We start from the raw sequence: 24178 nt of genomic DNA on the forward strand, positions 1-24178 counted from the left end.
CGTTTCAAATGATTTGCTTTTTTAAATTAAATCATGCGACTAGAAAGGTGAGTACTGCAGCCAGTCTCTGTTTCTTGTGGTCTTCCGTTAGGATTTTGGAAACACGCCAAGCATAAAATTTGCGGCAACCAAGCTTCTCCGCCACAATGTCATGCACCAAACTCCATGAAATTTGGGGAAAATGTTACGAATGTTCCGTAATCGCGAAACTAAGATTTTCACGAATTTTGTCGTTGATTTTCGTCACCGGTTCGTCAGTTACAAGGCTAGGCCTACCACTGCGAAACTCAACGTGAGCACTGCTACGGCCATTTTTAAAACAAGTGCACCTTTGCCTCACTCGGCTTTCACTCATTATTCCTTTGCCGGCCGAAGTGGCCGCGCGGTTCTGGCGCTGCAGTCTGGAACCGCTTGACCGCTACGGTCGCAGGTTCGAATCCTGCCTCGGGCATGGATGTGTGTGATGTCCTTATGTTAGTTAGGTTTAACTAGTTCTAAGTTCTAGGGGACTAATGACCTCAGCAGTTGAGTCCCATAGTGCTCAGAGCCATTTGAACCATTATTCCTTTTCCGTACACATCACAAAGGTCGCGATAAAAGTCAATTGATTAACTTTTTAAAACTAGGATTCACAGTCATGCAGAACTTTATAAAAGACATCATATTTACGCCAGCGACTGTAACACTTTCTTTATTTCACGATTGCAATTTCGGCCTTAGGCCATTATCAAGTGCAAATTTTTGTGTTTTTACGAATGATTTTTTACCGTAATGACAACGACATATAATTGTGTCAGCCCATTTTAAGCTGACATGGCGTAAAGCCACAAAAATCTGCACTTGATAATGGCCTAAGGCCGACATTGCAATCGTGAAATAAAGAAAGTGTTACAGTCACTGGCGTAAATATGATGGCTTTTATAAAAATCAATTGATATGAAGTTTTTTGCCAACAAAAACCTAATCACAGAACGCACATCATAAGTGGCGGGATTTTCTATTGAAGCGCACATTCTGACACGTCACAGAAAGGAAAAAAGAAGAGAGACAGACCACGCGCTACCACCGCTGAGTACGTACTGAGTGTAGGAACGTTATGGCACCAAGATAGCGCCCATCCCAGCGACAGACCGAGACGTCTGTTACTTTCTGGATAGACCTCGTATTTATGTTCACCTGAAAAACCGTAAATATTCTGAGCCTATGCGTCAAAGAGGAAAACTAAAGAACAATTGGCAATTATGTTTTCCATATTTACGCTCTTTTAAAAGTTATTTACACTAACCGAATACATCAAACAAAGTCCACACCAGACTAAGGAAACAATAGACCTATACTAAAAAAAACTGTTTTGAACACGTTAATAGTGAAAATACAGAAAGCAGTTTGTCGTGCGGGATTGGGGAGTGGGGATGACTCGTCAAAGGAATTCGCGCTTGCGCACTCATTCGCGTTGTACACCGCGCCTCGAAGCCGATTGTATTCATATAAACAGTTGTACAATAGTATATATACAAACGCTATATAAATAAATTTTTAGTGTTGAAATACTTCTACGTATGGCCGACTTTTAAATCATTTTCTTGAAAGAAAACCTCATGGATACACGACTTTTTTTTCCCCCAAGAGCTAGGGAGTGTCGCGGCCCCAGATTGTTCCAGCGCATGGGCACCGTTGGAAAAGGTAGTGTCAGCAAAGAGGAGAATGCCAAGGAAGAGGCGAAAAAATTCAAAAAGTTAAAAATGAGTATCATAGATGAAGAACAGTTTGTAGAAAAGTGCTAGGTAAAACTGCGCAACACTACCCTGAAGATGGGGCGTTTCCTCATTTGTAGGCTTCACTGACTTCGCCAGCCGACGGGTGAGTCATTACAATGAAATTTATTTTCTAGCTGTTGTGGCCATATAAGTAATGTCACATTCTAAGGTTTTGATCGTTGCCTTTTGTCAGACCGCAGAGGTCTCCCAAGGACATACAATATAGAGACATTTCCTTACCTGTTCCAGAATTCTTTCTGTGAATAGGAAATAGAAGGGAATACTGTAGTTAAATGGCCTATATATTTAACCTCGCTGATGTTACAGAGCGCCCCAACTATTTTTGCGAGAAGGCACCCTACACGCTCATTTTGCAGGATTCCTTTGTTTCCCTCCCCTGACTCAATATATGAAAAATACCTCAGCTTCACCCTGCAGCGGGGTGTGCCATTGTTCTAAACGTACTGGGGGATTAAAACTTTGTACCGGACCGGGACTCGAACTTGGGACTTTTGACTTTCTTCCGGGAGTGCTAGACTCATAGGGAATGCAGGAGAACTTCTGTGAAGTCTGGAATGCAGGAGATGAGGCAATGGCGGAAGTGAAATTTAACTGGTTGTGAGGTGTGCTTGGATAGCTCAGTTAGTAGAGCACTTGTCCATGAAACGCGCAGATCCTAGTTTCGAGTCTGGTCTGGCACACTGATTACACTTGCTTGTAAGTTTCAATGTATTAGTTTAATTCACCACTTTCGTCGAGCAATTCTTCGTTATTCGAATGCGTTCTTCCACATTTTGGACCCAATCAGCTTTTAGTGTATAAAATACAATTCTCGATCTATGAGTTGGCTCACGTGGGCTAGGTGGAAAACGCAGTACAACCTGATCTCAGATTTCTCAGCTTGCAGCCTTGTTCGTTAGTAATTTCGCACAACATTTCGACGATTTGAATAGCTGTTTTGAGCGCAGATCTCGATTGCTGTCTGTCCAACAAGCTTTCTTGTCATTCAGAAAAAAAAACATTCCGAGTCTCTGCTCGGCACAAGTGAAAAAAGACACCTATGGAAATTACCAAAATGTTGTCATTTTATACAACATTCACCCTGCTTCAAAGATGGAAAGCTGAAGATTGTAACTTTCGCTCACAAAGCACCATCTATAGCTCTTGTTTTGCCTCGATACACATAAACAACATACTAGCTCAAGTCAACGATTCCAGCAGCATATATCTTTTCTGTAAGAGCTTCAGTATAGCGACTTACTGCAATATATTATGCCCTTAATCTTGCGTTACATTTTATCACCATATGAAATTGTCAAATGATGTATAGATCTCTGGAATACTAATTTGTGAAACAGGAATCATTTCCTTTAACTATAACCGCCGCGACATAATAATAATACATTATTATTATTATTTTCGATTATTCCCATTTAAGAGAGCGTTTGAACTTGAATTCCTTTATGATGATTGTTTATGTTTTTTCAGAGCCCAAATTTTCTTCATGTGTTCACTGTGTTGTTTCTTTCGCTCCGCTGTCCATTTGCATCCTGGTCTCTTCTGTGTTGTGGTGTCAAATTTATGTTTTTTGATGATGTTCCTGAATTCAGTTCTATTTTCCGCATCGTTTACTGTTATGTGTGCTTGTCTGAGGTCCTCTTCAACTTCTTTTATCCATTTTGTTTTTCCCCTGCCTGAGTTGATGACTTTAAGAATTCGCTTTGAAATTCTGTTTTCATTCATCCTGTGGATATGTCCGTAGAACTCCATTCTTCTTTTCCTTATTGTATCCGTAATCTTGTCTGTGTATTTATATAATTCTGACGTTGGTCTCTTCTTCCAGATTCCTTGCTCTTGTATCGGGCCAAAAACTTTCCTGAGAATTTTCCTTTCTTGTTTCTCTATTTCTTTGATTTTAGTTTGCCCACCTATTTGTTTTGTTTCAGATGCATACAGTGCCTCCGGAAGTACGACAGTGTTGTAGTGCCTCAATTTTGCGTTAATGGATATGGACTTTTTGTTATAATAGTTCCACGTGAGTTTATATGCTTTCTGTAGTTTTTTTTATTCTTTCCTCATTGGCCTTTAGGTTGATCCCTGATGGCTGGATGATTTCTCCCAGGTACTTAAAATGTGGTACTTGTACGATTTTCCCATGGGCTGTCACAATAGGCAATTTGTCTTGTGGCACTCTTTCTATGTACTGGGTTTTCTCATATGAGATTTGCAGGCCAGTTCTTTGTGCAATTTCGTGTAACTTCTCTATGGCGTTAGTGGCTTCTTTTCTATTATTTGTGAGGATTGCAAGGTCATCCGCAAAAGCTAAACACTTCACATTGAATCTATTATCTTTCTAATGCCAATTTGGATTCCTTTGACTTCTTTTTCCCATGTCCTGATAATTTTTTCAAGAATGATATTAAAGAGTAATTTAACATTATTATTATTGTTATTATTATTATTATTATTATAAACAATATTTTCCCGTTAATATGGAAGAGATGCCTATATTGTATCGGCTCCAAATTCGTACCAGTACTGAAAAATATATACCTCTTGTACAATACGACTTTTAGAGAGATCAGCATGAACTACATATGCTTCTTTGAGCCATACTGTCAGTTATAAGTTCTGTGTGTTGAAGAGCAGAACGTCTAACGACAATGTTGCTTTTGCTATTTTTTATCTAACTTTTTGGGTACATGGCGAAGAGAATTACTGTTATAAGGTAATTGCCAACATAATGTTTTATTTGTGGATGACCAAACATGAAATAACCTTAGCTTTGAGACAATCATGAATCTGTATTCAGATCTGCATGGCATGCAACAAAGTGGGCTCAAAGTGCCCACCCAAGAAAAACTAACCGAAACAAAGGAAAAAGAAATATAGAATTATAGCTCCACCAGTCAAAAGGAAGTGTTTTGGAGAGACTGTTCGGAGGCCACCACAATAATTCATCAGTAAAATAGAGAATTGGAATAGCGAATTTTGCGAAGAAGAATGAATAGAAGAAATAGTCACTGCATGAAATATAAAATGTGGGTTCGTGCGAGGTGTGCAGGGGTGGGGAAAGGAGGGAAAAAGTTGTATTGCAATGCCTGTAAATAGTGATGTAAGAACTAAAATGTGGAACATTTCCTTAGATGTAGTCTGAGGCATATCTTTCAGCTCAGGAACATTAACTGTAAGGGTGGTACAATGTATGGATCAATTTGTACCACTTCCAAACGTTTAGAAAATTGTGTTTAGTGTGTTTACTTTCCTCAAATTTCCGTTCTTTGAATCAGATACCAAGAACAACATCCTGTCGCTGAAGCTGCTGCGTAGCGAACATAATAGCGAGCATTACTGGAGCCCGAGGCACAACACTTTATTAGCGCTCCCCTCCCTCCTTGCAGAAACACACATAGTAATTTAATGTACAGGATTTAATAATAATGTATTTTCCGGGAGTCTTGCTTGTCTTGGAGACCATTTGGCGTTCCTCTGCGAAAGGCGCACGGGGTATGATACACCCCCTTGTTACTCCAATGAGTTCAAGATGACATCGTTTAAATAATAATTTACTGTTCAATATATAATAAATAAACTCTCAAAAGTGGTACAATTTAGTTAACTCTGTCACCACAAATTTCGTTGCTTGTGGCATCAGATTAACAGGGTATCAATGAAAAAAATGGGTAGGGCGGGGCGGCACTTTCCCAATCTCTGTTCAAAATCTTTGATGGTGAGATATAGTTTATGCTTCCCCCGCCCCGAAATTGACTTAAGATATGTACATGATTTACTGGCAATATAAAATTAGTACTTTGGTTGACAGCAATTTTTGCTTGTGACTGCATCAAACCGCCTCCTTGAGGCTACTATCAGACAATATTAAATAGGCGTACTGTATAAAGCCTCCTAGTGCGACAAAATTTGGGGAAGGAGTGCCTGAAACACTCAACAGAATGGTATGACATTGTTAACAGCCTCCTGACCTGCCTATAAAAATATCGCTCAAAACAAGTTTTGTACCACTCTCCTGACTTTTTGAGCTGAAATTTTGTCAATACTCTTTTGAGAACAGGGCATTGCTACAAGGGGGTACCCGAAGGAAAAAAAAAAAAAAAAAAAAAAAAACAGAATAACGTTGCTGTGGGCTGAGCTCGTGTAGTACACATTTCTGCCGCCAAGCACGTATAGCGCAACTCTGCCAGTTCAGTGCCGCCTGTGTTGTCGACATGGCTTGTTTTGTCTGTCTGCAGTGATGGCTTTTGCTAGCGCTGTTTTGTTTTTGTTTCGTTTTTTATGATGGCAGGTTTAAGTGAACAGCGAGCAGCTGTGAAATTTTGTTTGCTACTTGGTAAAAATGTGGCTGAAACTGTTTTAAAGTTAATAATGGCTTACCAAGATGACGCTATGGGAAAAACTCGAGTGTACTAGTGGTTCGCTCGATTTCAAAATGTCGATTGATGACAAACCTCGTTTCTGGACGTCTATCAACCGCCCAAATCGACGAAAATATTGAAATAAATTCAAGGGCTTGTGCTCACAGACTGTCGAACTGTCGACAGACAGTTGATCAAATGTCAGAGATTATTGGGTTATCTTGGAGCTCGGTGTTCATCAAAAAAACACTCGATTTGTGGCAGACAGTAGACTAGTTCTTCCACCACGAAAACGCATCTGCACTCACAGCCATCTCTGTTAGACAGTTTTTGGCTAAATATGGCATGGTTCCACTGCCCCATGCACCTTACTCGCCTTATCTGGCTCCACAGGACTTTTTCTAATTTCCACACATGAAAAGAGGCATGAAAGGACACCGATTTCACAACATTGAAGTAGTCAAGTGGAAAAAAAACGTGGGAGGAGCTGTCAGCCATTTCTAAAAATGACTACAAAAAAAAAATGTTTCGAACAGTGGAAGAACCGGTGGGACGACTGTATTAGTTGTAATGGAGAGTATTTTGAGGAGAATAGGGTTCTTTTGTAAACAATTTGAAAATACATAGCTTTTAAAAAAATAATTCCTGTTTTTCTGATTAGCACCTCATATGTTCAGTTTCATGAAGCTTACTTTCATTTCTGCTCCTCTTGAATCTACATCCACACATTCTTCTTTTTCAAATAATATGTTTATTAAGATACAACCCACAGTGTTTGTAATATAGTATCACAATAAAAATAAGTGGTTTAACTATGACCGATTGGTACTGCGGTCTACTGTAAATCAGAGCACTATTCGCAAACTGTCCCAGAATGAAGTAGAACGAATTTGTTTCCAAGAAGCAGGACCTATAAAATTGTTTCCCATATAAGGGGGGTGGGTTGAAATGTTTCTAGCTTAACAAATAAAGAATGACAGAAATTTCATAATGTTGTTGTTGTTGTGGTCTTCAGTCCTGAGACTGGTTTGATGCAGCTCTCCATGCTACTCTATCCTGTGCAAGATTCTTCATCTCCCAGTACCTACTGCAACCTACATCCATCTGAATCTGCTTAGTGTATTCATCTCTTGGTCCCCCTCTACGATTTTTACCCTCCACGCTGCCCTCCAATGCTAAATTTGTGATCCCTTGATGCCTCAAAACATGTCCTACCAACCGATCCCTTCTTCTAGTCAAGTTGTGCCACAAACTTCTCTTCTGCCCAATCCTATTCAATACCTCCTCATTAGTTACGTGATCTACCCACCTTATCTTCAGCATTCTTCTGTAGCACCACATTTCGAAAGCTTCTATTCTCTTCTTGTCCAAACTGGTTATCGTCCGTGTTTCACTTCCATACATGGCTACACTCCATACAAATACTTTCAGAAACGACTTCCTGACACTTTAATCTATACTCGATGTTAACAAATTTCTCTTCTTCAGAAACGATTTCCTTGCCATTGCCAGTCTACATTTTATATCCTCTCTACTTCGACCATCATCAGTTATTTTACTCTTCTAACTGCCATCTGGTTTCTGTACAAATTGTAAATAGCCTTTCGCTCCCTGTATTTTACCCCTGCCACCTTCAGAATTTGAAAGAGAGTATTCCAGTTAACGTTGTCAAAAGCTTTCTCTAAGTCTACAAATGCTAGAAACGTAGGTTTGCCTTTTCTTAATCTTTCTTCTAAGATAAGTCGTAAGGTTAGTATTGCCTCACGTGTCGCAACATTTCTACGGAATCCAAACTGATCTTCCCCGAGGTCCGCTTCTACCAGTTTTTCCATTCGTCTGTAAAGAATTCGTGTTAGTATTTTGCAGCTGTGACTTATTAAACTGATAGTTCAGTAATTTTCACATCTGTCAACACCTGCTTTCTTTGGGATTGGAATTATTATATTCTTCTTGAAGTCTGTGGGTATTTCGCCTGTCTCATACATCTTGCTCACCAGATGGTAGAGTTTTGTCATGACTGGCTCTCCCAAGGCCATCAGTAATTCTAATGGAATGTTGTCTACTCCCGGGGCCTTGTTTCGACTCAGGTCTTTCAGTGCTCTGTCAATCTCTTTACGCAGTATCTTATCTCCCATTTCATCTTCATCTACATCCTCTTCCATTTCCATAATATTGTCCTCAAGTACATCGCCCTTGTATAAACCCTCTATATACTCCTTCCACCTTTCTGCCTTCCCTTCTTTGCTTAGAACTGGGTTGCCATCTGAGCTCTTGATATTCATACAAGTGGTTCTCTTCTCTCCAAAGGTCTCTTTAATTTTCCTGTAGGCAGTATCTATCTTACCCCTAGTGAGACAAGCCTCTACATCCTTACATTTGTCCTCTAGCCATCCCTGCTTAGCCATTTTGCACTTCCTGTCGATCTCATTTTTGAGACGTTTGTATTCCTTTTTGCCTGCTTCATTTACTGCATTTTTATATTTTCTCCTTTCATCAATTAAATTCAATATTTCTTCTGTTACCCAAGGATTTCTATTAGCCCTCGTCTTTTTACCTACTTGATCCTCTGCTGCCTTCACTACTTCATCCCTCAGAGCTACCCATTCTTCTTCTACTGTATTTATTTCCCCCATTCCTGTCAATTGTTCCCTTATGCTCTCCCTGAAACTCTCTACAACCTCTGGTTCTTTCAGTTTATCCAGGTCCCATCTCCTTAAATTTCCACCTTTTTGCAGTTTCTTCAGTTTCAATCTGCAGTTCATAACCAATAGATTGTGGTCAGAATCCACATCTGCCCCTGGAAATGTCTTACAATTTAAAACCTGATTCCTAAATCTCTGTCTTACCATTATATAATCTATCTGATACCTTTCAGTATCTCCAGGATTCTTCCAGGTATACAACCTTCTTTTATGATTCTTGAACGAAGTGTTAGCTATGATTAAGTTGTGCTCTGTGCAAAATTCTACAAGGCGGCTTCCTCTTTCATTTCTTCCCCCCAATCCATATTCACCTACTATGTTTCCTTCTCTCCCTTTTCCTACTGACGAATTCCAGTCACCCATGACTATTAAATTTTCGTCTCCCTTCACTACCTGAATAATTTCTTTTATCTCGTCATACATTTCATCAATTTCTTCATCATCTGCAGAGCTAGCTGGCATATAAACTTGTACTACTGTAGTAAGCATGGGCTTTGTGTCTATCTTGGCCACAATAATTCGTTCACTATGCTGTTTGTAGTAGCTAACCCGCACTCCTATTTTTTTATTCATTATTAAACCTACTCCTGCAATACCCCTATTTGATTTTGTATTTATAACCCTGTAATCACCTGACCAAAAGTCTTGTTCCTCCTGCCACCGAACTTCACTAATTCCCACTATATCTAACTTTAACCTATCCATTTCCCTTGTTAAATTTTCTAACCTACCTGCCCGATTAAGGGATCGGACATTCCACGCTCCGATCCGTAGAACGCCAGTTTTCTTTCTCCTGATAACGACGTCCTCTTGAGTAGTCCCCGCCCGGAGATCCGAATGGGGGACTATTTTACCTCCGGAATATTTTACCCAAGAGGACGCCATCATCATTTAATCATACAGTAAAGCTGCATGTCCTCGGGAAAATTTACGGATGTAGTTTCCCCTTGCTTTCAGCCGTTCGCAGTACCAGCACAGCAAGGCCGTTTTGGTTAATGTTACAAGGCCAGATCAGTCAATCATCCAGACTGCAACTACTGAAAAGGCTGCTGCCCCTCTTCAGGAACCACATGTTTGTCTGGCCTCTCAACAGATACCCCTCCGTTGTGGTTGCACCTACGGTACGGCCATCTGTATCGCTGAGGCACGCAAGCCTCCCCACCAACGGCAAGGTCTATGGTTCATGGGGGGAGGAAAATTTCATAATACCAATTTATTTTTCAAAATATTGCCTGTGTACACTAATGCACTTGTGGGCACGCTCAGATAACTTCTGCAAACCAATCAAATAAAAGGTCTTCGATTTCGATTCCAACAAAGCGTTCACAGCATCAATCACTGCATCATCATTGTCAAATCGTCGTTCCAAAGAACGTCTTTTCTTAGGTTTGGGAAAAAAGAATAGTCCGTTAGAGGCAAATCTAGAGAATATGGCGGATGACGTAACGATTCGAACCCACAGTCACGCAGTTTCCAGTGTTGCGAGACCTTTATGTGCCGGTGCGTTGTCCTGATGCAAAAGAAAGCTGCGCGCCAATTTCCTGTACTTTTTTTCATTATCTCTTCTCTCAAATGGTGCAGAAGGGTGCAATAGTAAGATTCGTTGATAGTTACGCCCTTTTGAAAGTAATCCACCATAATTACCCCTTCTGCATCCCAAATTGCTTGAAATTGGTGGACGATTTCTTCACAGCACTGCGCACACTCTCATCTCCTATCTGCGTTCAAGTCTTTCGGGACCCACTGAGGTGAAACTTTCTGCATTCCAAAAATATCCACAACAATGTCAAGAGGGCGCCTATGGGATATTCCAAATGTGGTTTCAACGTGCTGCAACACTGTTCGACGATCCTGCAAAATCGTATCGTGAACTGCAGTAACTATTTCGTCTGTGACAACGGTAACAGGCCTTCTGCTCCTTGGCGCATCTTCCACACGCAGTCTCCCACGTTTGAAGTCGGACACCCAGTTCTTCACGGTTGCATATGACGGAGCACTGTCCTTAAGTGTATTCCGCATGGCCTCCGCAATTTCCGTGGCCGTCATTCCCTTCAAATGAAGATATTCAATCACAGCACCATTCTTGATTCTCGCGATATTCGCCATTTTGTTTACACTGCGGTGTTGGTTGGTTAGTTTTGGGGTTTGATGGGGGTTAAACGTCGAGGTCATCAGTCCCCTGTTCCAAACAGACATACTTGTAAAAGGCCTATACAGTAAAAGCGTAACCTCTGCACCCAGAGGGAGGGAACACCAAGGGGTACAGAGCCAAAATGAACACCGCAATAACACAAAATAGAGGATACTTAAAAGGAGCAGAGCAAATAGTTGACTGGAGTAAAACAGATTATAGTGGTTGATGGATCAGGTAAAAGGTCAACCACTCAACTACAAACGATGAACCTCCAGCTGGAAAGCGTTGATAGAGGTACCAACACAACTTGTTACCATAAAAGACACTATTTTTGTATCCACGTCACAATTAAAAGTCGCTGGAGTGAGTGCAGCCTGAGAAATCATGCGAGAGCGCCCACACTAGAGTGAGTGATAAAACCCAGCTGCACGGATAAAATGTAAAACTGAGTCAGCTATAGAGGCATCGTCACCTAGAATTAAAGGAAGTGCAGCTCGTAAATTAAAGGACTGCCGTAAGGAGGCTAAAAGGGGGCAGTCCATCAGAAGATGGACCACTGTCAGCCCTGCATCACAGCGTTACTTGGGCGAGTTCTCATGGCAAAGGAGACAGCTGTAGGTCAACCACGTATGTCCAATTCAGAGACGGCAGAGAACAACTTAGTCCCTACACGTGCTCCTCAAGGATGAGTTCCATACGGTTGTGGATGACTTTACCATGTGGAGCTTATTTGGTGTGTTCAAGACAGACCATTCAGAGCTCCAGAGCTGCAATTTAGGGCTGACCAGAGGTCTCTTTCCACGAGACCAAGCTCCAGGGGTGGCAAAGTGGTGGCCTGCTTGGACAATCGATCGACACGTTCGTTTCCTGATATGCCAATGTGGCCCAGGGTCCACACAAACGTCGCTGAACGACCACACTTGGCGAGAGCAAAAACAGCATCTTGAATACCGCGTACCAAAGAGTCCCGAGAAAAACACTGGTCGAGTGCTTGCAATCAACTCAGGGAGTCACTGCATAAGACAAATGACGCCCCAGGGCAGGGGGAAAGATGAGAGAGTGCACGATAAAGAGCAACCAGCTCTGCAGTGAAAACACTGCTCCCACAAGGCAGGGAACGCTGCTCAACGTAGTCGCCGTGGATGAAAGCAAACCCAGTGCGTCCATCGACCACAGAACCATCAGTGTAGACTACATCTGCATCGCGAAACGAGGCAAGAAGAGCCATGAATTGTTGACGAAGACTGGCAGGTTGAACGGAGGACTTGGAGTTGCAGGACAAATCCAAGCAAAGCTGCAAGCGATTGAGGGACAAACGAGGGGCAGAAGAAGAGGGCCGGAAGGATGGAGGAAGGGGAAAGGACTTGAGTGACAAGAGAAGGGAATGAACGCGTACCGCAGTCGGGAGACCCGACCTAGGCCGCCGTCGTGGGGAGGGGAGTTCAGAAGATGGAAAAAGGAGCTTGCGGTTTGGGTAGTCGGCCGAGGCATGGACGCAGGCGATGTAGGACGCAAGCAATTGTTGTCAGCGGAATCGTAGGGGAGGGATTCCAGCTTCTACAAGAAGGCTAGTCACCGGACTAGTGTGGAAGACACCTATCGCCAGTCTGACGCCACAATGGTGAATCGGGTCGAGGATCTGCAACATTGAAGGTGCTGGTGGGTCGTACACCACGCTCCCGTAATCGAGACGGGACTGGATTAAGGCCTTATAGAGCTGTAGGAGGGTTGTTCGTGCAGCCCCCAAATGGTGTGGCTGAGGAAGCGAACGATGTTGAGGTGCCGCCAGCACCATTGTTTAAGCTTGCGAAGATGAGGTGTCCAAGTGAGTTGAGCATCAAACAGCATGCCAAGAAAGCGATGCGTCCCCTCAAAACGAAGGAGTTCATTGGCAAGCTAGAGCTCTGGATGGAGGTGGACCGTTAGATGACAACAGAAATGCACCACTCGGGTCTTAGAGGCTGAGAACTGAAAACCATGGCTGGATGCACAAAAATGTGCCTTACGGATAGCCCCCTGCAGCCGCCGTTCAGCGACACTGATGCTTGGGGAACTGTAATAAAGACAAAAGTCATCGGCATATAGAGAGGAACGCTGAGATCCGAGCCCTGCAGGACAACGTTCTCCTGAATATGAGCAGAGCTAAAATAAGTGCCAATTCTAACCCGAAAGGAGCGATTGGAGAGAAAATTCCGTAGAAAAATCGGAAGTGGACCCCGTAAGCCCCATTCGTGCAGCGTAGCAAGGATATGATGGCACCAGGTGGTATCGTACGCCTTCCGAAGATCAAAGAAAATAGCAACTAGATGTTCTCGCCGAGTAAAAGCTGTACGAATAGTCGACTCTAGGGAGACTAAATTGTCGATCGCTGAGCGGCCCTGACTGAAGCCCCCCTGTTGCTGGGCCAGGAGGCCCCGGGATCCACATGAGCCGTCGACTCACCATCCATTCCAGGAGTTGGTAAGGCTGATAGGGCGATAGCTATCAACCACCAGCGGATCTGCACCAGGTTTCAGCACCGGGATGGTAAAGCTATCCTGCCAACGAGTTGGGAAAACGCCCTCCGTCCAGATCCGGTTAAACAGGGCGAATAAGTCACCCTGACAGTGCGCCGAGAGATGGCGAAGAAACTGGTTGTGAATTCGGTCTGGACCTGGAGAGGTATCGGGGCAAACTGCGGTGTACAACGCATTCTAGCGACAAAACTAACGAAGATGGAGACGCGAAATTTGACTTGCATACCCACTCAGAGTCTTCATAAAAGTAGGTGGTGGTGTTTGTGCGAACATTACGGTAAATATCTCGGGCTAGAAACTTTTCGACCGCTCCTCATATTTACGACTTTCTCTTTCTGGAATAACATAGCACCTGCGAAACACAAATTCCCGCGCGATCGTTAGACTACACGTGTATGGTTAAAGGTTTTGCTGGAAGACGTATGTTTAATGCTTATTCGTTAACCTGTACGAATCTGATCAATCGCTGTGTGTGTGTTGCAGGAAAGAACCGGCGGTTAGAGGCTCAGGCGGTGCAGGAGGAGCAGGGAGCAGCGAACGTGGCGCCAGCTGCTGCGGCGGCGGCCGCTCGTCAGAACCACGACGTGGAGCGCGCTCGGCGCTAGCCACCCGATTCTGCCCCACGTCACTTCGCAAACACCCAGACATTATTTTTGTACTACAGAATTACTATAAAATTAGCAACACGCACAACGACAAATTTTGTAACCACACAAATTCATTTGAAAATATGTGTACGCAATTGCTCTAATAAACATTTTGAATAATTGTGTCGGCAAATAAATTAACCTGTTTATCATATAAATCATTTCTGTCGTGTCTTTCTTCAAGCTTACAAAGCTAACATTTGAATAATCTATAGCCATCACCGCCTCTTTTTTTTTGTAATTAGCTCACGATTAGTTAATAACAAAAGTCATTTTGTTGCTCACTGGCAGGGTTATTCCTACATGCCGAATGTACTAATAGAATGCAGTGTCCAGTCACGGCATGCCAACCAAATCTCTCCACGACACTAGTGATTTCAAGCGTTACAAATCTGCTACATAATTCAATGTAGATAATTATTTTTGCTAAGATGTTATTAGGACTCATTTTTCACAGCATTTATCATCTTAAAAACGTCACATTCTTGGCCTCGTGGCAAAATATGTGGCAGAGACGTGATAAAAAAGGCTTCTCATCAATCTGGAGATTTCAAATAATCTCTTTCAATCAAACAAGTTAAGCTTGTAATATATTTGAAGTTATAGCTCCAGTCACTTAATTCAGTCCATGTAGATGGAAACCATTCATTCAATAAGATATTAAAAGTAAAAAGAATTTGTTGATTTTTGGTAACCATTGATTTCTGACTAACGGCAACAGAAAGCATTGGGACTGAAAGCAGAAAAAAAAAAAAAAAAAAAAAAAGATGACGCGAAATATCGGGCATACACTGTGATGCCAAAGCCTCTGATTTTCAGTGACACAGGAGTGAAAAAGTGAAAACTCACTGTTTCTGAGTACTGTTTATACTGATATTCCTCAAGGTACTGTCATGGGACATCTTTTCTGAAGACACACACATTTTTGAAAGGAATTTATCTCAATGAAAAGCGGAATACACTAACATATCTCAACACTTTTGTCATGAGGGATCTTTTCTGGACACAAATATTTTTGAATACCGGTAATATTTTTCAGAACTAAAAGCACGTTAAACTAATATATCTCACACTACTGCTCTGAAGGCCTACTCTGTGCGCACAAACTTTTTTTGGAAGGTGTTAAATTTGGAACCCTGTTATTATTTTCTTAAACCATGCCTGCTGCAGATCCAAAGGTCTTGGGTTTGATTCCTGGTTGGTCCTAGCAAGTATTTTTTTTTCGTTGTTTCTCTTTTTTTTGCCCTTGGCAATGTTTGTTAATGTGAAAAATTCCAGTTTGCGCTGTGGTTTCCAGCCCATATTAAACTTTATAACTGCTCTATACCTGGCTGCGTAAGCCAGTTCAAAGATCGGAGGAGGATAATGGCCTACCATTTCCAGTAGGGCCGCGCCTAGAAAGCACTGTAGTGTTCAGATCAACCTTTCAGTTGATGACAACTCATCTTAACGGAACAAGTCATCAGAAAACTCAAGCCTAAAACTGTATTATAGCTCTTGTCAGTGAAATTTTATTCAGTACATTTATTAATTCAGAATCTGATGTCTTTGTAAAAAGTTCAGTTTTTTAATGATTGCACACTTAAAACAGCACATTAATCAGTTTGCACGTTTCTACATATAATGTACACAGCAGTTTCACAAACACCAGTGTAAAACCAAGTTCAGAATAACTCGCAAACCAAGAATTTTCATGTTCCACAATGCATGGAGGAACACTGAGGCCTCCAGGTCTGTCACAGCCACGTAACAAATCCAATGAATTTTGTTCAAACAACTTGCGAGAATGCAGCCGGCTTTGACAACTGCCAATATTTCAACAGATGAACACATTGGTGGGTGGTGCATATGCCACCCAGATGTATTTCTGTGAGTTGTTTCAACATTTTGTATACTGGGTGAAAATAAGGTGTAAGGTTTAGTGTGGACATGAATCAGAACAGCTTGTCACTCTGCAACCTAACACGAATGTGCATTCTGATCTTATCAGTTTAGCTCATGGAAGTTCACTGTACTGACTCACTTTAAAATTAACTTCCATTTTTTTAAAGATTATGCTCCTTGGTGTTCAATGTATCGACCTGTACAGTTTTAGCCCACTACAGTCTTCCATCTATGGTAAAAAGTTACAAAATATCACTAAGCAGTCCTGCTGCAATTAATCCATTTGTTTCTTACCTTTAAATAGGTACTCTCATCATTTGCCATACAAGTGCTGTAATCACATAGATATTAGCTCTTGCTACTAGGAAAGTTGCAAAGCTTGATTTTTCTTCTGCAATCCAAAAATTGGCTTTCATAGAGAAGTGCACAACCAAGGTTACCAAAAAATAATAATTTGTCTACATTACAGCTCCATATGTCACAGAGGATGTTCAGTATGAAGGAGACAGCTATTAATTAAATTAAAAGGTTATTACTTCGCCAAAAGTAGAAAGTGATCCACAATGGTGACACTAGAAAACCCAATGGGGACTTGAACTACATCTCACCTACACTATGCCATTAATAGATGCAGATTTCAAATTGAGCTAATACTTCAATCTAATTTTCTCGTCATTTCAGTAAATCTTGAAATTGTAGTCAATAACAATACAAGTCTAATTTGAGAGAACAGCCTCACAGTTTTGCTACTATACAATCTGCTGCACACCAAAGCCTTTTTTATCTTACTAATGAATATCTGCTGGAGACAAATAAGAATAATGCCTTTGATACTCCACATAACAATAAACGAAAATTTAAAAAAAAAATAAAAAGTACAACGAAATCAAATGGGACAAACAGATGCCACGATGGTGGACAGTGTTGAGACGGCGGAAGAGGGATGGATGTCGGGGGGCCCGGTGTAATGTTAAGCGTTTTCGTGGACTTACTTGTTGAAGAATGCTGGTTCTGCTTTCTTGCAGCACCGATGTCTGCTGCTGGCACCGGACGCTTCTCCGAAGATTTCACTGCTAGGAAGGGGAAATTTCCACTCTCTCGCTCTCTCTCTCTCTCTTCTTATTTAAAAAAATACGCTACACAAAAACAACTAAACTTTATGATTTAAGCCCACACATTACCGGGCACCCAAGATCAGTTAGATCAGTTAATTACACATTTTTGAACACAATTAATACATAAGCTTTTATCGTGGCTGACTATCTACGTCCAGTCCACGTACTCTCAACAGCAGTTCAACGTCTAATAAACAGTCACTATCTCGAGTCACCCCATTTGTTTTTCCAACAATACAAAGCTACATCACTCCTTGCAGCCGGCCACGGAGCTTCCGGGCCGTATGTATTTATTCTTGGCAGGTCGCGCTGAACACTTGCCAGCGCCGACGAATTTTCTCCCTTCCAGTTTCACCTGCACAAACAATAAATGGGTGCAGTATCCCATGCTCACCCTTATGCCCTGCTGTAAAATAACGCGTGTTTGAAACAGCTGGAACACAAGTGTCTCCAGACTCTCGTAAAATTCTGGGGGCACTACATATCCCTCCCCTTAGCTCTAACACTCGTTATTTTGCACACAACATATATTTTAATAATTTTTTTCTTCACACTTATCTTGTTACTTTGTACTACATAAAAACATTAGGTACAAAAACTCTCTTCCATCTTCGGTATTTCATTAAGCTGTTGGTAATATCTTTCATAGACATAGTAGTATGATAAACGAATAGTACAATAAGTTTTAGCTATTTCCAATAGATTTATCTACTCTTGCTTCCAGGATTGAGCCAAAACAAATCCCTCCCCTTAGCCAGTTACAAAGTTCAGGCGTTATTCTGAGTCAAGTCTTTACTTTTTTTTTAAGAAGCTGTTGCAATGATAACCACCAGTTTTCCGGGTCTGAAAAAAAATTAGTTGTACTGGGGGTTTCCTCTTTTTTCTATCTCCTTGCGCTGGACTCGTCTTTTCTATTTAAAAAATTTTAGAATTCAAATTTACCAGGAGAAACTTTCCACTACAATCTAAGGTCACTATACCACCCTTTCCCTTTGGGTTCCAATCTATGTAAGGGTTGATACTATGAAAACATCTTCTTCCTCATCCTTGGGTAGGTACGCCCCTTCCATTTATACTAAACTATGATACAGGCAAGCCCCTTTTTGGTGCCCCTGCCCGCACAGTATAGGTCAACCTCCTCTGGGTCTGCCTACCTGCCTCTCTTTCTCTCATTTCATCTATATCGGATGCGCCCTCCCTATCTTCTCTAACAATGATTCATAGTCTTGCCTCTTTCGTACTCCTTTGCACACTATTTTATTTAAAATTTCTATCTACCTCTCCTTTCCTCCTCCTGAGTCCTTCAGCCTACCTGCTTAAATTCTTCGCTTGTTCATTGGTTACAGCTCACTTTTATAGCCTTAATAACTAAATGTGTTTCGTCCATGGTTGTAAGTTTATTTCTTTTCTTCGGGCTATTCGGTCTGCACTATCCTATTATTCATCAGAAACTTGTTTGACTCGATACCTCTGGCTTAATATCTATTTCTTTTTATCTCCATTCATATTACTTTGTACTACTATAGTTATGAAGACAGGTGGATATACACTTCGTCCCTCCTTGTTCCTTTAGCTTAAGCTTACCATACCATTTCACTTTGAGATGTGCAACCGTAATTACTTAGCACATGTGCTCGAGCCCTTCCTGAGCACTATCTCCCCCCTTATCTGTGACGGTTGTTACATCTCCCCGTGTATTACTTGTCTGCGTCTTTGTATTTAATTGTTTGAGTGTGGAAGTGTGATCATGTGTCCTGATTCTTCGGTGGCCTACTAAGGTTCTTAGTTGAAGATTTTTAGATATCACAGAAAAGAGAAGGATTTCAGTGATAGTAGTATATGAATGTGGACAGAGGGAAAGATAGGTCGGTACTCTTAAGAGAAGCAAGAAAGGAAATAAAAGAACTGGTTGCTAAGATCGAAGAAAGAAAGAAGACAGCCCCAAAGACAGGAAATCCATCCCATCCCCCTTCCCCAGGATCCCCAGTTCGCCGGTACTTAAGTGAGAAGCCGGAGGAGGTATGATGTTCGGCGTCTCCTACAGAACGGACAGTCTCACCGTCACCTTTGAAGTCCCTGAAAAAAAGATCTTAGCAACTCCTATGGAATGGCAAATGATGAAGAACCAGTCACACTTGTTTGCGAGGGTTGTATGAAGGGCGTGGTGTGTAGGTCGTGTCTGTGCCTATGCTATCCACCCCTTTCAAAATTAGATATAAACTCTCCCCAACCACATCACACTTTACCAAAAATATAAAACATTCTATAAAAATAGAAATTATATACACTATAATCAAATAGTTATTCAGTTAGTCACTTCAGTTTATATTTCATACACATGTTCAGTTTATGTCATCTAGGTATCATTCTTCCTAAACAGTACCATCATATTATATCTCTTGTTAGAATGTTACCCTGTTAGTTTTATCTCATGCTTAGAGGTTACTGTATATTGTGACTCCCTAAATTAGTCATAATCGTGTAGCCATAATTGGTCTCTTTTAATACTAATATGACAGGATAGCTTAAGGGCTATAAATAGATTACAGGATAGTCGAAGATTTGAAGGGAGTTCGGTGTAGGAAAACTAATGTGGAAGTAACACTGAACTCAACTCAGGAACCGGCGGATGTCACTCCGCCCGGTGACACAGAACGTCAACGTCCCTGGGGGTTTTGTACATATCATTTTATATCCTTAACATTATACATTCCCTTTTCCTCTCCCATCACAGGACCTACTAAATATTTCGCCCTTGTCAAATGCCAGTCAAAATACTTGTGCATTGTACCCCACGCATTACTATAGTATTTAGGATCCCACAAATCTGAGATCAACTTCTCTTGTGCACTTGAAGACCAATATTTTTCCTTAAACTTTCTCTGAAAATCTTCCCAAGATGTGAAGTTTTCAATATTTACTATGCCCCATTCTGAAGCTTCACCCTCCAAATCACCTACCGCAAACTCTATTTTCTTAGCATCCTCCCAACTTTTAGGTATGACTTGGTTAAACAGTTTTAAGAAATTGGTGGGGTGTACCTCCCCATCTGGTTTCAATTTAGGAAACTGTCTCGACAAGCCTGAATTTGATCCCCATTGCAAATCAGTTATCATGTCCTTATTTAATATAATATTTTGGGGAACTATGCCTTTCTCTAGTTTCTCCTACATAAGCTCGCATTCTTTCCTCAATGTTTCTAAGTCTTTCTTGGTGTTATCTAAATCGGAAGTTACTATAGGCGAAGAGATATCAACACTTAGTTTCTCTTCAACCTTTCGTCCTATTAATTCTCCTATTTGTTCTTCTAAACCATTCAAATTTATAAGCTCTGCAGTCGTTAACTTTTCTTTGAAGTTCTGTTCTACGGTTTCTACCTGTGATTTGACCCCTGAAATTTGCGCCTGTACTAGGGGGAGCAACTTATCTTGTTCCTGGACATTGGTTTTTAGCGTAGTTAATTCTTGTTCGACCACATCAAATGTAACATTACATCCATTTTTCAAAGAGTCGTATTTTTGTTAAATTGTGTTTCCAAATTACTACATTTACAGTTTACATCATATTCTAATTTTTGAACTAACTCGTTCAGTTTAGCTTCATTTCTTTGTTCTAAATCCTTCAATAAAATATTTGTCCGTTCACTCAGAGAATCGGACAATTCTTTTTTCAATTCCTTTTTCCACTCTTGCATCTGATTGTTTAGGATATTAACTTGAGCCTCTAGTTTTGTATTTTGCAAATCTAACTTGGAGTTTAATTCTGCCTTCAGTTCGTCCTGTTTTGTGTTCTGTGATTCAAACTGCGCTTTGATAAACCTCATTAATTCATCTAAGTCCAGCCCCTGTTTTTCAATTCCCATAGCCCCAACAGACTCATCGGATTGAGGTTCTTTTTCCATTGTGATTTGTTTTGCCTTTAATATAGTTATCATTAAAAGTACACTCGCTTATTTCCACAACACCCCACACTTCAAAAGCAATCAAAGGTCAGTAGTAGCTCACTCGGCGTCGGTAGAAGGCGGCGTCGGCACCGGTGTACGGCGGCGTCAGCGTTTGTAGACGGCGGCGGTGGCGTTGGTGTACGGTGGCATCGGCGGCAGCGCTGGTGTGCGACAGTGTTGCCGTTTGAAGACGGCGGCGTCGGTGACTTGAGACTAACTGCAGCGTTGTGCGATTTTCTTGATTCCCTTAATCATTTCACCATTTATCAACACGACATTTCTGGATAAGTATCGTGGAATCACACCTCAGCCTCGGTGTTATCGGTTGCTATGGCAACTCCAAACTGTTTTTTTTTTCTTTTTCTTGTAACTTCTTTAATATTTCCCCTTCTTTCTCAGTTCCTTTCCTTACGGTCGCCACGTTTCTGCGGCGGCCCGGTGTAATGTTAAGCGTTTTCGTGGACTTCCTTGTTGAAGAATACTAGTTCTGCTTTCTTGCAGCGCCGATGTCTTCTGCTAGCACCGGACGCTTCTCTGAAGATTTCACTACTAGGAAGGGGAAATTTCCACTCTCTCTCTCTCTCTCTCTCTCTCTCTCTCTCTCTCTCTTCTTATCTAAAAAACACGCTACTCTTGGAATATCATGCAATGCACCCGAACATATTTATTTCCACTTTGTACACAAAAACAATTAAACTTTATGACGGAAGCCCACACATTACCGGGCACCCAAGATCAGTTAATTACACATTTTTAACACAATTAATACATAAGCTTTTATCGTGGCTGACTATCTACGTCCAGTCCACGTACTCTCAACAGCAGTCCAACGTCTAATAAACAGTCACTATCTCGAGTCACTCCATTTGTTTTTCGACAATACAAAGCTACATTACTACTTGCAGCCTGCCATGGAGCTTCCGGGCCATATGTATTTATTCTTGGCAGGTCGCGCTTAACACTAGCCAGCGCCGACGAATTTTCTCCCTTCCAGTTTCGCCTGCACAAACAATAAATGGGTGCAGTATCCCATGCTCACCCTTATGCCCTGCTTTAAAATAACGCGCGTTCGAAACGGCTGGAACACAAGTGTCTCCAGACTCTCGTAAAATTCTCGGGGCACTACAACGTGGAGACGTGTAAACAAAGCACCCATAGTCAAGTTTCAAACGAACAAGGGACCGGTATAAATGGAAAAGGGTGATTCGATCGGCACCCCAGGAAGTACCATTGAGGACACATAGGAACCATGTACAGCGGGCTGCTATGTAAGACACACAGGAGGACCCAGAGAGTTTCCTATTGATCATGAGCCCCACGAATTTAGTAGTTTCAATGAATGGAAGGGTGTCAGGCCCAAGATGTAAAAATGGTGGGAGAAACCAATTGCGTCGCCAGAAATTCATATGGACGGTTCTGTCAGTGGAAAAATGAAAGTCACTGACAATGCTTCAGGAGTAAAGATAATGAAGACATTAATGGAGATGCTGCTCAATGAGACAGTCCATGGAGAACTGTAATAGACAGCAAAATCGTCAAGAAAAAGGGAGCCGGAGATTCCTGGCGGGAGACAGGCCATTGTAGGATTAATGGTGATAGCAAAGAGGACGATGCTCAGAACGGAACCCTGAGGCACACTGTTTTCCTTGATAAAGGTTTCCAACAAGGCAAAACTCACACGCACCTTGAAAATTCAGTCTTTTAAAATGCCTGAAGGAAACAGTGCAGGCAGCCTCGGGAGCCCCACACGGAAAGAGTACGGAGGATACTAGTTGTCCAGCAGGTGTCACAGGCCTTCTCCAAATCGAAAAACACAGCCACAGTCTGGGATGACAAAGTAACAAGATGGTCAACTGCAGAACGCCACGCTCGAAATCCACACTGTGTGTGTGCGTTGGGGCTTATGGGCGCTCAACATCGAGGTCATCAGCGCCCTGACACACATTAAAAGGAACGAATGTGGACAGACCTAATAAAACTGAAGCACACAGTCAAAGAAAGTAGTAAAAGAAGGAAAATGCTACATAAGAAAGTAAAACCGAAGGAAAGGGAAAACATAGCAACAAGAATGCCACAGGAAATTGTCATTGGCTGGCCAATTACATAAAATATGGGCGAACTTGTCACACAGTGAGCAAATTAAAATCTTCTCCCTAAAATCTTCATAAAAACATTAGACATGGCACAGAACTTTAAAACTTTAACCACATTCATCCGAGTGTTGCCTAAAAGAGATGGCAGGTCCGCTGGCATGTCAGCCGCGGCCTGCTGGTCAGAAAATAAAACGCAATCCAATAAAACGTGGCACACAGTGACCTGGACGCCGCAAGCACCACACATTGGAGGGTGCTCTCGCCGGAGCAGGAAGCCATGCATCATAGGGCTGTGGCCTATTCGAAGCCGAGTGAGGAGAACCTCGTCCCGTTGATGGGGCTGAAAGGAAGTACACTACACACGCGTTGTGGGCTTGACGATATGGAACTTATTGTCAGTCACTTCCAGCCACTCATCCTCCCACCGACGCATGACTCGTGAGCTCAACAGCGAGGTGTGTGCGTGCAGGGGGATAGCACATTGAGATACTTGTGGATCGAGACACGCCTCCTTGGCTGCGAGATCTGCCCTTTCATTCCCAGTAATGCCGACATGCCCTGGAACCCAGCAGAAAGCTACAACCTTCCCCAGTCGCTGTAGTCGGAGGAGGGCATCCTGGATGGTCTGGACTATTTTGTCTGCCGGATACAAACGTTGCAATGAGTGAAGGGCACTGAGTGAATCGGAACAGACAAGAAATTTAGGAGAGGAAGAATGTCTCATCTGCTCCAGTGCCCGCAAGATCGCAGACAATTCTGCATCAAAGACAGTAAAAGTCTGAGGCAGTCGGACCTTAAGGACACGATCCGGAGAAACAACTGAGCAACCAATGGAATCCCCTTGTTTCGACCCATCCGTAAAAACAGCTACATAGTCGTGGTGCTCAGATAAAATGGCAGAAAATGCTGCATTAAAAACGATGGCAAGAGTGCAATCTCTCTTGTACTGCAATAAATCTAAAATCACACCAGGCCTCTTCAGTAACCAGGGTGGCAGGCGGTTAAAACCCTGGA

The 24178-nt window shown here is 42.0% G+C and overlaps 1 protein-coding gene across 2 annotated transcripts in view; it reads left to right on the top strand.

Annotated features, from left to right (window-relative positions):
• The window catches only part of LOC124797875 (protein stum), a 145900-nt gene that overhangs the window by 54819 nt on the left and 66903 nt on the right, over nt 1-24178 (top strand). The window contains exon 4 of one of the 2 annotated variants that reach the window (XM_047260966.1): nt 13966-14244. The exons of the other annotated variant lie outside the window; for it this stretch is intronic. Within the exon in view, the coding sequence (XP_047116922.1) occupies nt 13966-14087 (122 nt within the window). The 3' untranslated portion in view covers nt 14088-14244. Of the gene's footprint in view, nt 1-13965; nt 14245-24178 lie in introns of those variants that run through there. 2 annotated transcript variants of the gene reach the window in all.

This window comes from Schistocerca piceifrons, chromosome 5 (genome assembly GCF_021461385.2).
Source record: "Schistocerca piceifrons isolate TAMUIC-IGC-003096 chromosome 5, iqSchPice1.1, whole genome shotgun sequence".
NCBI lineage: Eukaryota > Metazoa > Arthropoda > Insecta > Orthoptera > Acrididae > Schistocerca > Schistocerca piceifrons.